Genomic DNA, 18,721 nt, shown 5'->3' on the forward strand with positions numbered 1-18,721 from the left:
AAAATCGAAAATCAAGCCGCTTACGTCCATTTTGAATAAAGGGCTCGATGTGTTTGAGGGATGTGGTCAATTATGGAACGAGAGATATGGTTTTAATCAAAGTTTTTTTGTTAACATTTTTAAGACAGTCTCAGTAAAAGCCTGGTTATGACTGGTACTTACTCAACAATATCTTTTCAAATTTCAAAATTGGACAACTACTTTCCGACAACATTACTTAGAAGATCTGATTCATTATTTTCTTTTAATCTCATATAGAAGAAGGTACTTTATTTGATTGCGAATAATGAGTAAACATGATAATAAAAAATAGTAAAAAAAGAGATTTAATTAGCTTTTTATTAAGTAATTACTTTTTCTGGGGTATTAAGTATTAAAATAATTTTGTGAGTAATTGTCGACCGATTAGTTATAACGACGCGATTCTACAACAACATTAGTTTTATAGAAACCCTTTATAAAATTTTATGATAATTGTCTTATAATTGACCTTACCCTTTGCATATATTGACCCATCACAAAATATCTTTAATGATCTCTGAAAGTTTAAAAATTTCAATATAGTGAAGAAAATGGAATGAAATTAATAACCAGATCTCTATACCAAATAATTGATATACATGCATATAAAGAAAAATACTTAAATTATTTAAAATTCAGATATAGCAATGAAATTCGGCAAAAATAAGTTTTACATAAATATTTTTTATGAAATCGGTAAATAATTGACTATACAATGCTACTTCTGATAATTATTTTATCGATCACTACTGGATCGATTATACCGAGTAGACGAAACGAGTTTTTCTAATTCGAACTTATGATTTCATAGTACATGCTGCTTGGGTATAAGTAGCGTCATGAGCACTACTATTATTGAAGCATACAAACATACAAACATAGTTATAGCACACGCTATCAATGTATACTGATCACATTAAAAGGCTATACACAAACATCGGACGTGTCCCATTGCATGTTAGATACAGAATATGACGGAAACTCTAATGACATGTCAAGAGGAATATTATTGCAAACTCCCATAGGCTGGCTCTAAACCGGGGTGCAAGACGGGCTTTGGGTTTTATATTGAAGACCCTGAAACAGATATATATTACCGTCTGCCTAATCACAGCACTAGCTTCCAGGCAGAAGTTTGAGCAATAACGGAATGTATAAATTGGTATGGAATAAATATGACTCCAAACATACATATTTACCGACTACCATAAGGCAATTATGGCGATCTTAGGTTATAAGGACCGTATTGGATTCACAAACCACAAAACCACAATAGTACGAAAGGTCCTTAAGTATCGGTTCAGTATCAATTTCTCAGTCTGTCCATCTGTGTGTCCATATAAAAATATAACTTGATGAAATTTTGTTATAAGATCTCTCACATAAATCACTTAAAAACATTACCAAACGATAAAATTGGGAAGAAATATAATATATACAAAAATACCCAGAAAAAATTGTATTAGTTCTACTACTTGTTCTAGAACACATGATGTTAACCTGAACTCTTCCAATGATATTTGTTCGAAATTGTCCCCTTCGGAACTGGTTCTGAGGAAGCGTTATGGAGTCGACACTCGATCTTTGGAACGCTTTTGGAACTAGTTCTTTAATCAATGATTTTTGTTTGAATTTGTCATAAATTTATAAATTTTTATTTTTTTTTTCAATAGATTTCAAAAAGTTGTTTCGGAACTATTATGCGTTCCATTGAACTAGTGTTGTAGCAATGTATAACTAGTTTCAAAGAACTAGTTCTTTGAAAACTATTAGATTAATTTAAGAACACAACAATATTTTAAGGAACGGGTTCCAGAAGTAATGGCGACACTACTAGTTCCAAGGCTGTTGTTTAAGAATCTGAAGTGCTTCTGTTTTCACTCATTATAGAACTAGTAGTGTTTAGAACAAGTTCTAAAATTTTTCCTGGGTACAATCATTCACAAAATTTTATTTGAATTGCTATCAAGCTTTTCACTTTCAAAGTTATTTAAAGTTGTTTCTTAGTCTTTATATTTGTCATTCTCGAGGTCGTGGTTCCATCAATGTGGTATTATAGTACATAAAGTCCTTAAAAACCTCTATATTTGTTGTCAAAAACTTAAGATTTGAATATCTGTTGATGTGGACCTTCACAAAGAAATATTTTTGGTGTATATTTTTTCACTTTTTTAGCGCATATTTTTAATTTTTTAGTGCATGAAAATCATAGCACGACCAGGGCTAAGATTTTCATGCCTTTCTAAAAGTCGATTTTTATTTTTTAAATGGGAAATTTGATGCAATTACAATAACTATTTATACAATTTTTAACAAAAATTAATTGATAATTTTTTTACCTCAATTTAGAAATGTTACAAAAACCAGCTGTTAAAGCTAAATATTTTGACGAAAATGTTGGATTTTTTAATTTATTTTTTAGGATAGATGTAAACAGACCAGATAAACTCTAGAAAAACGCGATTTGGGCGAGGTGGTCTTTACATCCTTATTCTCATTCATGCTTCAATTATCTTAATATCGTCACCTAAAATGCAAAATGGCATAAAAACACTTTTAAAAATTTTACAGGAGAGATAAAATACTAAACAATATGAAAAATATTGTTGTTATTAAAACCTATTTTTTTGCAATATTTATATCCCAACATTAATAAACACGTTTGAATGTGACAGTACCATTAGACATTGGTCATTATGTTGCTTCCCGTGTTGTTCCCTTTTGTTGTTACAACCTTTTGAATTTCGTTTTAATAAAATCGAAGTTTTTGACAATAGAGTTTTAAAAATTTTGATGCAGTAGTTTCAATCCAAAAGTCTGTTTTAAATTTTTTAGTTCTTACGCCTTTTTGCATTTTAGTTGACGATATGTATAGTAAAAGCTTAATAAATTGCACTTTATTTACTTTTTTCTCCCTACTGGTAATGGAAAAAGTTTCAAAATATATTCTAAACTATTTTAAATCTTATGAAATAAAATGTTCAAGTAATAAATAATACCATATATTAATTACAACAAGTTGCTACTAAATTCACTTACATACCTACATGTGTTACATGTTAGTAAGTGTGTATGTATGTATGTATGTATGTATGTATGTATGTATGTATGTATGTATGTATGTATGTATGTATGTATGTATGTATGTATGTATGTATGTATGTATGTATGTATGTATGTATGTATGTATGTATGTATGTATATCTATGAACAGTAATTACCACTAAAGGAGAATTTACAATTTTTTTCTAGGTCAAAAGACCAGTAAGTGCTAGGTAAATACAAACCAACTACCTATACATAGAATATATATTTATGTCTGTACATTTTGAGCACTTTTCGCAAAAAAAAAGTCATAACCGACAAAAACAAAATTATACAAGAGATCATTATATACATTGTGTAACACGAAGATATATTAATCTTAACCGTACAAAGTATATATATATCATAATAATTGATCCAAAATGTACCGTAGACTCCATAAAAAGGTATATATTCCCAAAAATTAGTTTATCGTTAATAACTCCCTCAAATATATCGGTATCAACACAAAATTGTATCTGTATCGGTTCCGAAAATCACATAAACGCACATATTTCATTGTATTATGAAGTTATGGGGATAAAATTAGACTTGAATATGTTTTCTTTACATACATACATTCTACTATTTTTTTCGAATCGTTCCATTATAGGCCATAGCTCCCATCTATCTTGATAATAGTTATCTTGATAATATTCTCTGCAAATTTTTTTTTCGCATCACCTAAACGCATATATTTCTTTGAATAATAAAACTATCGGAATAAAGTATTTTATTTTTTCCTGATCGGTCCATAATTGATAATAGCTCCCATATAAGGTCCACTTCCGAAAATCACTTAAACGCACATATTTTATTCATATTTATATACATGACCAACAGTTCGACGGGACAGTCCCGAACTGACCACTTAACCTACCACTTGTGGTGACCCCTAGCCACCTGACTACCCTGGTGACCAACCATTTTAACATGGGCTTGTCCTACGAGGAAGTCAATTGTCATTCTACACCCTACAAAAAGACAGTCAAAAATAGTCAAAAGAATGGGTTCTTGGAAGTCAGTCACATTACTAACTATTTAACTGACGCTACTTTTCTTGCTGTAAAACTAGAACATGGACGTGTTCTAGGATAGTGACGATTTACTTTTATTCTTGATGAATGGCCCAAAACATGCGAATTGGAGCCTCTTACAAAGGACACTAAAGTGGCGATTGTCTTCATTCTCGATTACAAAACATACGAATTACAATCATCCAGGTGGTTAACTATTAGTGGTAATTACTGTCTATTTCGTATGCATTGACTCTTTATCGAACTGCTGGGTGATAATACTGGTTTATTTATGTATATTTACTTTAAAGTTCAGTTAAATATATTTACGTCCCTTTGTAATACATGCATACGTATTAGAGTATTCAATTATTCGGGTTTTTGTCTTATTCGGTTTATTCGACAAATAATTATTTGAGGTTTTACGTTAGCCGGTTAATAATCGGATAATTAAAAATTATTCGGTTATTCGAATAAATGGAAACTAGATGTTATTATTGCTTTTAACAATAATTTTCTCCATATAAACCCTGTAACAATTTTGAAAAAAGCATTCACACATGGAAAAGTTGATAAGCATGTGAAAATAAATTCCACTTACGGAATTGTGCACTCCGATTTTTATGACCTTGTAAAAGGATTTCAAAGTTTAAAGGACTACAAACGAATATTTAAAATATTTATATGTATTTTATAATGCTAATATTGGTATCACTTAGAGAAAAAGGAAAAAGAAATTACATATAAAAATATTTCATTTTCGACTCAAAAACTTTTAACTACTTTTTTGTGACAAATTTTCTTTAAGATTTCCAATTCTTTCTTGATGATCTTGATGATTTGAAATAAATTATATTATTTCGAAGCAGAGGAACTCAGCTTCATTTGAAATTAATATTAATACCAACTTTTTAATATAAATTTGGAATTCCATCTTTTGAAATTGGATGTCCTTTTACAGGAGCATAAGAGCTGATTATGAAAAACTGAGTACACAGAGCTAATACTAATGGTCCACAGTTTCCTGTACGCACGGTTTATAAACAAAAATATTATTTTCACTTCAATTTTTTATACCCTTCACCTTCGTGAGAAGGGTATATATAAGTTTGTCATTCCGTTTGTAATTTCTATAATATAATTTTCCGACCCTATAAAGTATATATATTCTGGATCCTTATAGGTAGCGGAGATGATTAAGCCATGTCCGTCTGTCTGTCTGTCCGTCTGTCTGTCTGTATGTTTGTTGAAATCAGTTTTTAGAAGACCCCAGATATCTGCGAGATCCGAATCTTCCATAATTCTATCAGACATACGACCGGCAAGAACGCTATTTAAAATCAGCAAAATCGGTCCATAAATAACGGAGATATGAGCAAAAAACCGAGACAACCTCTGAAAATTTCATATAAAATTTAGATTTTTTATTCATGCTCAGACAGAAACTGCAAAAAACAAAAACAAAATACATAACAATACGGTAAATATTGTTATTGTAATTTGTTTATAAAAGCAAAGCAGAGCAAGAGCAGCAGAGCAAGAGTAGCAGAGCGAGAGCAGCACTAATGTTTTGTTATTGGCTAGAAATATGAAATTAAGTATGTAGAGCCTGGATTAAGTGAGAACCTATAAAAGGGGACTTTCTGGTACTTTTTCGTTCTTCAAAAGGTATTTTTTGAAATTTCTATAATATTGAACCTAGAAACATGAAATTAAGTATGCATGGCCCGGATTAAGTGAGGACCCAAACAAGGGGAGTTTTTGGTACTTTTTCGTTTTTCAAAAGGTACTTTTTGCAATTTCTACAATATTGAACCTAGAAACATGTAATTAAGTATGTATGGCCCGGATTAAGTGAGGACCCATAAAAGGGGACTTTTTCGTTGTTCAAAATGTACTTTTTGTAATTTCTACAATATTGAACCTAGAAACATGTAATTAAGTATGTATGGCCCGGATTAAGTGAGGACCCATAAAAGGGGACTTTTTGGTACTTTTTCGTTCTTCAAAAGGTACTTTTTGCAATTTCTACAATATTGAACCTAGAAACATGTAATTAAGTATGTATGGCCCGGATTAAGTGAGGACCCATACAAGGGGACTTTTTGGTACTTTTTCGTTTTTCAAAAGGTACTTTTTGCAATTTCTACGATATTAAACCTAGAAACATGTAATTATGTATGTATGGCCCGGATTAAGTAAGGACCCATAAAAGGGGACTTATTGGTACTTTTTCGTTTTTCAAAAGGTACTTTTTGCAATTTCTACGATATTAAACATAGAAACATGTAATTAAGTATGTATAGCCAGGATTAAGTGAGGACCCATGAAAGGGTACTTTTTGGTACTTTTTCATTCTTCAAAAGGTACCTTTTGAAATTTCTATAATATTGAACCTAGAAACATGTTATTAAGTTCGTATATCCCGGATTAAGTGAGAACCAGTAAAAGGGGACTTCTTGGTACTTTTTCGTTCTTCAAAAGGTACTTTTTACAATTTCTACAATATTGAACCTAGGAACATGTAATTAAGTTTGTATGGCCCGGATTAACTGAGGACCCATAGATGGGGACTTTTTGGTACTTTTTCGTTCTTCAAAAGGTACAAAAGGCTTTAAACACATCATGGTGAAGGGTATATAAGATTCGGCACAGCCGAATATAGAACTCTTACTTGTTTGTTTAGTTTTTTATCAAATACTAGAAATTCTTGTTTATGTGAAATGCTTTTCTATATAAAGACATTACTGTTTTTAAGATTTTCAACGAGTTCTAGAATTCATACGTTCCATTGAACACTAGTTCAACTATAACTGTTGCTGAAAACTTGGTAGAAATCCTTAAGAACACAACAATGTTCCCAAAAAAATTGGTTGTAAAAATAAAAGCGATATAATTATTTCCTTATTTCTTTTCAAAAAACATCAAATATATTTTCTTTATTATAGAAAATTGATTAAGAAATTAAGAAAAGAAGAAAATTTATTATAAAAATTTTAAATTTGTAGAAAATACATAGTAATTTTACTGCTAAATAGTAAGTCTTTCTTAATCGGTTAATTGATAGAAATTATTCGGATTATTCGTTATTTGAAATTTGACAATTTTCATTTATTCGAATGATTAATCGTCAAAAATTAATCGATTAACCGAACGACGATTAATCGTTTGAATACTCTAATACGTATGTATGTGTGTACGTATATTATGCAAATTTATTCGCTTACCTACTACTCTTGAAGATAATCGAAAGTGATGAATAGCTTTTAACATTTTCAATGTCAGCTGAAACACGGTATAATCAATCAATTACAATTATGAATTGAATAAGAATATAGTTTACTTAATATATATTACCTAATACGTTCATACATACATACCTAGTATATACATATGTATATTTTGTATACAACTTTTTAAATTCAATACAAACATACAAGCAACCTCATTTCAAATTCTTCCAATAAGTTTAACAAATATAAAAAAATATTTTTTTTTCTAAAATTGATTACTGTGTGACCTTCGTGCTCGTCCTCCTACACAAATTAAATATTGAAAAATTCTTCCTACGTTGGTTGGCCTCTTGGGTAGTGAGCAAGGCTTTAAGTCTCTGGCAATTATTATTAAATTATTTCTTCGCACAAGATGTCTACATTAAAAACTCATTTAGTTTTAATAGAAATTTTATAAATTTTAACATTTATTTTTGTTGAAAATAAGTTTTGGCATCATTGTATATAAAATATTACTTCTTGTGTTTGCTTAAGAGCCATGAATGGCTGCACTAAATAAATAAGTCTGTATGTAGTTTAAAACCTTGGCAATAGAAATGAAAAAATAATAATAAAGGATTACACTGTGCTGCAATAAAAACTGTAGAAGTAGAAAATCAATGAAATTTTTTTTCATAGGTAGGTTAACTCATCTAAGCCATATCACGGAATAAGGTTGTCCTTTTTCAACATTTCTTAATTATTTTGTTGCACAGTGTCATTTAACTCTTCAGACATTAAATAATACGTATTAAATGAACCAAATAAAAACATCATTATGGAAAATTTATAAAATATATAGTTTTTATTCTTACCGCAATGTATTTGTAATTAATTTTATTTTTATATTTACAAGTATAATGAACACTGTAGATACATACATAGTTGCAAATGAAACATAATTTTTGCTTTAAACTGCAGGGATGAAAAAAATAACAATTAAAATACGTTTTTTTATTAAATTTAAATATATTATTTTGAAAGTAAATGCTTTGATAAAATTGGACAATCACTATTTTCAATAATTATGTGATGAGCTGATATAAAATCAAATGAATATATATAACAAAAACTCAAATACTCGTTTATGTAAATATCTCTTACTAGCCTTTAGTACGTTAGTTGGTAGTGTTCGTGGCATTGAAATGTATGCAAAAAACTAATAAATTCCAAACAAAAATTCGATAATTATTTCATTGACAATAATTAGCGTCTGTTTTATTTAGAAGTACTTTAGTAATGATTTTCTTTTAATCTCATTTAGAAGGACTTTAATGTTGTAAATTAGCTCAGCAGTGGTGTAGGGAGTAAAACATCTGACTAACAAATTGTAGATCCTGATTCGTATTCTCGCAAATTTGCATTGCAAGCACTACTTTAAGTGAATGTGGAATTATCTACCTCCCATGTCATCACCGATTTAAAGTAAGAGATTTTATTAGTATTTTAACTCATTACTTTTCAATGAAAGCGTTTCCTGGGTTCTTACTTTTTGTGTCTCAATTTCAATGAACTAGTCTTTTTAAATCCTAGTATGTATTATAAATTTATTCGTGCATCTGTTTGTTCAATCATGTCTGAACTGAATAAAACTTAAGATTTTTCGAAATCTGTATAATATTGTTAATTATGCTCTTAGACTTAATTTATTGTAGACAAATTTAATAATTTTTCTATTGAATTCCCATCGAAAATGTTTCTTATCAAACTCTTACTTAGTTTGTGCCCATTTCTCTGTTTCAAACTAATCGATAATATTTACTTTTTTTGTTATTTTATCAAGTATTTAATGATAATTAAAAGCTCTTGTTTGAAGTTAACTTAGTTGCAAAACTAGTAAATGAAACAAGAACATTTTAGTCATTATAATCATTATTATTATTATTATTTGATTATTTTTGTTGCTTTTGAATAAGTTATTGAAACAATTACTAGACTTGCTAACAAAGCCTGTCTCTTCCCATACTTTTTCTCCCATTTAAAACACACACATACACATTGACACCATCATATAATTCTAACAACTACTGGTGCGGACAAGGACCTTTTGAAGAAAAAAAAACATGAAAACAATAGCAATTTTGTATATGAAGTATTCGTAAAATAGAAAAGTCCTTCAACATTAATACCAACAAAGTATTTTAATACAGCTAGATTTCTAAGCATTTGAAAAAAAGCATAAAATGCGAAAAAAAAACCTCTATACATAATGAAAATGAACTTTTTTCGCACACATAATATACAAAATTGAACAGCAAGCAGCCTCCTTTATTTGGTTCTTCTTCTTCTTTTTAGGCATTAACATCATCATCATGATTTATCCTTTACATGTTTGTAGACGAAATACATACATACATACATACATACATACATACATGCATATGTATATATTATGTACATAGAAATGTTTATTCTTCATATAAATTTTTAACGTACAAAAGTCCTTAACACTCGTTATTTTTCATGTGTTTATTTCTATTTGTAAGCCTTAATGTGTATGTGTGTGCTTATTTGTGGGTGTATATGTATAAATGTATGGCAAGAATAACCTCTTATCCCTGTATCGACCCCTTTTCGTTGTTGTCGTCATCATCATTATTGACAACAACAAAACATCATTATGGTCGATGCTGAAAAGTTTAAAAAAATATGTTTTTTTTGCATTAACAATTTTCTTTCAGTGTTTTCTATTTCGCCTTACAACACCAAAATCAACACATAAACCTAATTTCTTGAGAAAAGTTTCTTGAGTCGTAAGTGATTTATGTGTTTAGTATTTATATAACATTCAGTACTCTGAGTTCGTAAATAGTATTTAATGTGTAAGTGTGAACATACAATGTTTGTAATGATTGTCATGATGATGATGATGAAGTTTACAAGTAGAATGGATGCAGTTAATGCAAGTAATAATGTTTATGATCGTATTCTATTTATTAACATTGTGTCCTTGTTGTTTATTTTATAACTGTTGGCGATACTTGTGTTAGTCGATAAAATCGTAGGTTAAATTTTAATTTATTTAGAATTACTGTAAAAAGATATAGTTGAAAAATTAGTTTTGTTTTACAAACAATTATTAATATCTCTTAAAAGATTTACATCGTAAGTTGTTTGAAAGGAGTCGTGTGTTTAGCATGATGTATATCAGGCGCGGAATCAGAGGGGTGGAAATAGGAAATTAATTCATACAAAATTTTTAATTCATCGAAAATTTTTCATACAAAATTTTAAAATAAAATTTGAGTTCAAGACTCTGAATACGAAGGTAAAGGTTTTTTATTTTAGTTGAAAGCATATTAACCTTTTTTATATAAATATTTTTATTTTATTTTTCAAATCCCATGATTTTTTATTTTTTTGATTTTTTTCATAAAATGTTTAAAATCATTTTTTTCGATTAATACAATCGAGATCAACTGTCTTTAAGAGCAAAATACCAAGAGCCCGTTTTAAGAAGAAGTATGTTTAAACTTTTTATACCCTCTACCATTATCAGTGATAATAGAGGGTGTACAATTGGTCATAGCTCACATATAAGGTCCACACCCAACTATCAATTAAACCCACATATTTCATTAAATTATAAAGTTATGGGTATAAAATTTGACTTCAATATGTTTGTTTACTTATAAACCATTCTAAAACATATTTTCCAGATCGGTCCATTATTGGTCATAACTCTCATATAAGGTCCACTTCTGAAAAACGCTTACTTACGTAAATCAATTAAAAGCATATATTTCATTGATTTATAAAGTAATCGGAATTAAATTCAACTTGAATATGTTTTTCTTAGGTTATGTTTTTGAGGCTCTCGGCCATTTGACCGGCTCACTTGGGTCCTAGTGGTCTCGTAGTGATACATTGTAACGGATGCTGCGAAAAAGAAAACCAAAACCTTTAGGACATTGTATGTCCGTGATTGATATGATATTAAACCAGCCAGAGGCGGGAATGAACGATTCTATCTTATAAGTGTCTATATTAGATAGAGCCGCAAGTTTATGTAATGTTGGACTGATATTTGCCAGGGCATAACAGAGGCAGAGGAAGTGTTCTACGGTTTCCTCTTCAGTCATTGTATGGAAGATTTAGTCATCTAGCATGTGTACCTATAGTACAGTGCCCTGTTAGAATCACTAGCAGTATACGTAGTCTCATCCTGGACAGAGGCCAGGTCATTCTTGATATTGAGCAGTAGGTCAGCGATGATCATATGGTCTGAGCAGACCCATTAAGTTCATGCTAAATAAAGGCTTTACAGCATGAAAGCGGGACACCAACTAAAGTGTCAGTATCTCTTATGTGAAGGTGGGAAACAGTTTTTGCTTTTCTATTTCCGGGAATATTAGAATGACGCTATATCCAGAGTAGTTCCAGGTACGAATCGTTCGCCATCTCGTCAAGAGACACCCGACATTCACGAACCAGTTCTGAATGTCGTATAGACACCAAATAAAGATTTTATAGCAGGGGATAAAGAAACCACCAGGACTTAGATCCATCAGTACAGATGTCAAATGTTGCGCCCTCTAACATCTTAACTGTGAATCTTTTGTCCAGAAGGAGCGTGGGATAGAAGTAATCGGTTGCAAGTCGTATTCCCCAGTATAGAAGCATGACCATGTCGGTTTGGCTTCCATATCACTGCGAGTTTAATGTCAGTTGTCTGACCATTAAAGCGGCAACCAGTGCATAAGTGTAAGCAGCGCCTGAGATGTCCTGCTTCGAATCACACCTGTGATCATTAGTGCAGAAGCTCGTATTTTACCTTCAGTATGATAGTGGTAGGTAGTAGGCGGTAGGCGTTAGGTGGATTTTCCAAAAAAGTAGCTTGCTGATAGAGGGTATTTAAGATTCGGCACAGCCGAACAATATAGTCCTTTAACTTGTTTGTATTGATTTTTTGGTTAAAATGTATTTTTTATAGGTCACGTTATTTCTGTCAAATATTTGATAGATGTAAAAGTAGCTGGATGTAGTATTTTGTTCGGGTTTTGAAATTAATCTATTAAACATAAGATTATTGTAAACTCTATAGTAAACTATTTTCAAAAAAGTTTTTAAAACAAAATGTTTTTTCTTAACATTATATACAAAAACTTGCACATTTTACATTATGTATTACTATACTAGTAGTTGTATAAAATAGTTTAAATCTCAAATTTGTTTGTTCCAATTTACACAACATTACATTGAATTTCTTAAACAATTATTGAAACTAAGCCAAATTGGCAAATTCGCCAACATTTATGTAAGTAAGATATAAAATTTACTGTGATAAGCAAAGAAGACAAATACGTTAATTCTGTTTTTTATTTTTTTTTTGTAAAATTTTATGAAATGAATACATTGCGAAACTGAACTTTTAATAAAATAGTTTAATTAAACAAATGTAAAATTAAACAATGAGTTTAAGTGTGCTTTGTTTCGCCGATTCCTTGGAATATTTATACATTATGTATTACATGTTATTATAAGTACTCATATCTACTATCAGGTTGAAGAATAAATAGCTTTGATTATACTTTTTTCTATTAAAATTGTAGACAATAAAGAAAAATGGAAAAGAATGAATGAAGCATTCTTTCTTTCGTTTTATATATAATCATGCGAACATGATAAAGAACTTAATTTATAGCATTATTAAAATTAGTTTTATACTTTAAGCTCGAATTGTCTTAGTGGTGGCAGCAGTAGAACGAATAGTAAATTGTTAAGTGTGTTTGTGTAAACTATGAAAAAAAGAAAACACTGACACATGCACACACCTGCAACAAACAAAAATGATGACATAATTAAAAGAAATGTTTTTTTGTTTCATTATCATTACAGAGTCCTAAATATGCACCACCCATTGAGTTTGTTGACGAAGCTGCTCTAAGTCCTCCCGACGGCTACAAAGATAATGGCTTGAAAAATACACTTGGTGGTGCTTTGAGCGGACACATCTTTGGTGCTCAACACCTCCAGCAATTACAAGTTATACAACGTTTACAACAGCAACGTGCAGCCATGCTGGCAGCTCGAAATAATTCACAAATCCCGCCTCCACCACCACCAGCTACTGCTACCCCAGCATCAGCAGCATCTGTAAATCAACAATCATCATCAACGGCATCATCAACATCCTCACCACAGACAACTTCTTCATCATCGTCAACACCGTCAGCCACAGCAGCTGCTGCTGCTACTGTTGTTGCAACAACCGTTGCCAGTAACAATAGTATGAACCAAAGTGCTACAACACAACAGCATTCACCAGATGACGATACACAGGGTGTGTGTACTGAGTGTGCTGAATGTGCAGAGTGTGCGGCCAAACAATTACAGCAGGATACAGGTAAATTATGTTCTTCTTACCGATATTTGCTCTAGGATGTTTCTTTTTCGGTTAATGTTTTTGTACGCAATCTTATTACTAAGTGTTGTATAGTGGAATGATTCGGATTTAGTTAATCGTTTTTTATTATAAAGGGACAAATTGGAAGGTTTTTGTATTAGATATAATTGTAGTCCGAAGTGCCTATTTTCGATTCTAAATATTACGGGTCAACAAAATATGTATACATATTTGGGAAACATTTTGTTTCTCAACGAAGCTTTTATACCAAAATAATGATAAGAACTCAGAAGTTGAGTCAAAGTTTGACTTTGTCATATTATAGTCCAATGTTTCTAATATATGTATAGTCTAAGTCTGGAGTAAAAACCTTCAAATGGTACAATAGTAAGGTCCTATTAGCCATACAAATATCTTCTCTTGATCGATGGCCTTGATCCATTTTGTTCATAGATTTTTTTTTATGTACTATTCATAGTAAATTAGGTTTTTGATAGTAACTTGACTATCAGAATACATAAGAATGACCTAAGTAAATATTTATTATACCCTCACGAACAATATATACATGCATATGTATCTACTATTATGTCTATGACTTCATTTAGCATATAATTAACACAACCTTTGCTCAGAAAGCATAAAGTACGAATATAAACTCGGTTTTTTATTATTTAAATCCTCAACAAACAATTTGGTTTGCAAAAAATAATTTCCCTAAGAGAAGAAAAATTATGTATTTAAATACAAAATGTTGCAAATGTGAATGTTAAATACTCATAATTACGAGGAAAGAATTTTGATGAGAATTAACTTGTGTGGTTGTGTTAAGTAGAATGTTTGTCAGGACATTAAAAAAAAGCAATCCGACAAATGTGTGACAAGGCAAACATGTCATCACTGTGCCACCCATTTACCCATATTTACAGTCCACTTGCACTCATTTGATGTCTGTTTTAGGTGTAAAACTTTTCATCCATGCAACACAATCCTTCTTTCGTCCCTAAACCATTTCAAACATTCTTTTTTACAATTATACTGTGTGGCAATGATGCAATTAGTCTGGGGTGACTTTAATGGCTTTTGACAACAAATTTTACCCAATTGGTTTCTATGTGTGTATTTTTTAGCATGTGTTATACATACATATTCACACATAATTTTATGTGTAAAGTGCCTGTCCGTCCGTCCACAGTTAGACGCCTCTGCATACAAAGTGCCTCTTAAACCTTTACTACAAAGTTTGAATTCATTATGCTCAACAACTTTGCATATAAAATGTTGTGATTCATCTCAAAACCACCCAAATACAATAGAAAAAAATGGAAAAATCGAGTTCAAGACAACTTTAAGAGTTGTGGCTTATTTGTTTGAACTTCATTTACATATAACCGACGAAAACATTTGCAAATTGCGTAATAAATGCAAACACCAACCATAATTTATGAATAAAATGATATATGTATAGATGCGAAGAATGCATGCCCACATTTAAAATTACAATTTAGTTATAGGACATATTTCACAAATGTTTGATTTTGCGTTGGTTAAGGGTTCATTGTTATATAATATAACTCCTTATTTATAAGTACCTACTTAAGTAGTTATTTGTATGCGACCTTAGTAAAATAAACAGATAACATTCTTATAAGGATGTTATTGAATGCGGCCCATTTTTACAACCTCCGATTACTGTATAATAATTAGTTATTCTGTCGGTTAAGGTAATTTTTGTATGGAAACTGGTAATCTTAAAATACAGAAATTTCCAAAATAAATATGTTGCTTATATAATTTGAAAGAAATTTATTATAAAAATCATCTTCTGTTTGCTTATTTCGCATTCATCTCTCTGATTTGTGATTATGATATCTGATCTGCAATTATGTTCTCTGATCTGAGATTTTGATCTCTTTTATCCGTCTCAACGTCTGGATGAATTTTCTGGAAGAAACTATAGGCTAATTTTTATTTTGATATTTCAAGTAGGCACTCCCACATAATTTTGTATGAATAGAAACGATTTTCATATATATGTTAGAGTCCTCAAATTTCGTAAGAGCCACTTTAGTAATAATATGAAAAAGCGGAATAGCAAAAGAGGACCTGTTACCCCATATTATTTAAGTACAAAAATAATTAAAACAAGAATCCTTGTAAGAACAACTTTGACATCCATGTGAACTACAAAAGTATGAGATCTCAACTGTTGTACAAGTAGTTTTAGTATCAACATAAACATTTGGCTTAAGATTAAGATGACTAGAAATATTGGGCGTGCCTTCTCCCATATAATATTAATACTTTTAGAATATACAAAATCTATAAAAAATTGTATATGGGAACATAGTTTTTAGTATAGCGAAGGACACTAGGTATGCTATTAATTTATAAAATGAGAAAATATAGAATTTTTTCAATTCCTTTCCATTAATGTGTAACGAATACCGTAAAACACAACCCAAAAATGTTCACAAATGATTGAACATTTCATATATGAATTATTGTTTATTGAGTTGTGTGTGTGTGTGTATGCTCATTTACATAATTGTCCATAAAATAATATTATCTTTAAGATATGTATACATAGGTATACCTATTTATGTACATACATACATATTTATGTATACTATACATATGTATTAAAAGCTTTCGCAGTGTTTCTCAAACATTTTAACTTTATACTTATACCAAAGTCTTTGCTAAACGAACTGATTCGAGATAGGTCATACATTTCTAGATGTTTCGAAACAAATTTGTTGTAAAAATGTTCTGCAATACTTAAAAATTAAAATAGTACAACGAATTCTGTTAATTTCGTTTAATGCATTCTAACGATTGAGATCAGCTGTGACAAACAAAACTTATTTTCAATGGTTTTTCTTTTTATTTCTTTTTTATTATACATATTTTTCTTGTTCTTTTGTTTTAATAACAATCATTTAACATTCCCGATTTGTTAAGAATGACGTCAATAATAAAATTGTATGTTGCCAATATCAACGAACCGTAACATTTATTAATAAATAAAAATAATGAAAAAAAAAAAAACAAAGACAGTAAAATTTATGTATGTATGTACTTCTGATTTACCTTTATAGCTATTGTACGTCCGACCAATCCCTTTTAAATAATAAATTTTTAAATTATACAATGACTGATTGACTAACTGACTGTCTGACTGAACGATTTAATTGATAATTAATTCCACCCCTTATGGAACAGCAAAGCGTAGACATCATAGAATATTTGTGAGTTTTTATTCTGTTAACGGCATCAGCAGTAGCTGTCATTTAAACTGAAAAAAGACAATTTTATGTACATAGTTTGAAATCCTTCAACCATAATTCCGTATAATAAAGCAAACTTGGGTGGACTAAGGTTTATATATGTACATATATTCAACAAGTCTATAAACAAAAATTTAGTTTTGACATTTTTAATTTATTTTTTTATGAAATGAATTTGTTTTTTATGTATATATGTTCATTAGGGTATAACTTTTAGACAATTTTAGAAAATTTAAACGTGGTCCTATCTATTTCACATGGAGCTTAAAAAGTACATTAAAAAAGTATATTAAAAAAAATATTTTATAGTTTATGATATTTACTTTAAACTTTAAAATTTATTTATAAAATTGGACAATTTTGATAGAAATAAGTGTCATTTTTGACCCACAACCGTAAAACCGAAGATAGCAAAATGTTTAAATTAAATATTACTATTAGAGTATTCAATTATTCGAGTTTTGTCTTATTCGGTTTATTCGACAAATAATTATTTGGGTTTTTAAGTTGGCCCGGATAATTCAATTTTTATCCGGTTAATCGAATAAAAGGCAAATGTATGTTGTTTAAATAATTATTTATTTTCTACAATATTTTTCTTTCAATAACAAACAAAATTATAATTTTCCACTACTTTAAATTCAATTCTATTAATTTTTTTTTCTCAAATATAACTAGTTTTACTCAATGCCCCATTAAAAAATAGTTTTATCATTCTATCTGGAATGGTTTTCACATAAATGTAAATATCAACATTTCTTAAAAAGCTTCAAAAATCGACTACGGTTGGAAACACTAACTAATTCCTTATTAGACATACGCTATAGACAATTGACTACAAAATCCATTCAAAAAAATTAATTTATTTTATTAATAACGAGAACTCATTACCAAATAATGTATGAAATAACTACATATCCTACAATACTAATTACCAAAATTTGAAAATATTTTACTGGGTTGCTCTTGCTTACAGAGAACAACTTGTAGTAAAACTGGTATGAAGAGAGTAGACATTATACATACCCCGACAATACATCAATACCTTACATACATTATCCTTAAATTCAGCACATTTCCCATTTATCCGACTCATTCACTCTAGGTGTCACAGCCATCATGTGCATTCTTAAGGTGCCTCTTCAATAACCGGGATCCCATGGTACCAGATAATGTGATTCTCTTGTTTGACCCCAGTTAACCATTCCAAGAAATGTCGGATGAAAAATTTAACCCCACTAGTTTTTTGACCCTTCAGACTAGAGATATTAGTGAAAATGAGAGAAGATCATCAAGGTAGCATGCCCCAGTAAGGATGATATATAAAAGTTAACGCCAAAAATCAGAATCCAGCTTAACCAATTATGTGATAATAATTCGAAAATTGATTCGAATAAACCTAAATATCTCTTGAACTAAATCACTTTTTACGAATTACATACTATTTTAAACCATAAACAAAGTTGCCATATTTTTTGTACCATTTTAAATAATATTCCTTATAAATATATATAGAAGAAATAGCGAAAAATATGTATGTACATACCAATTTATGTATGTACATATGTATGTATGTATCTATGTATGTATGTATGTATGTATGTATGTATGTATGTATGTATGTATGTATGTATGTATGTATGTATGTATGTATGTATGTATATAAATAATATTTATGCATTAACACATACA

The 18,721-nt window shown here is 29.9% G+C and overlaps 1 protein-coding gene across 6 annotated transcripts in view; it reads left to right on the plus strand.

Annotated features, from left to right (window-relative positions):
* Positions 1-18,721, plus strand: part of LOC111688804 — a 44,163-nt gene that overhangs the window by 14,127 nt on the left and 11,315 nt on the right. For all 6 annotated transcript variants that reach the window (XM_046945468.1, XM_046945469.1, XM_046945470.1 and 3 more), the window contains one exon: positions 13,232-13,739. In XM_046945468.1, the coding sequence (XP_046801424.1) occupies positions 13,232-13,739 (508 nt within the window). The remainder of the gene's footprint in view (positions 1-13,231; positions 13,740-18,721) is intronic.

The sequence above is a fragment of the Lucilia cuprina genome, chromosome 3, assembly GCF_022045245.1.
Source record: "Lucilia cuprina isolate Lc7/37 chromosome 3, ASM2204524v1, whole genome shotgun sequence".
In the NCBI taxonomy this organism is placed as follows: Eukaryota; Metazoa; Arthropoda; class Insecta; order Diptera; family Calliphoridae; genus Lucilia; species Lucilia cuprina.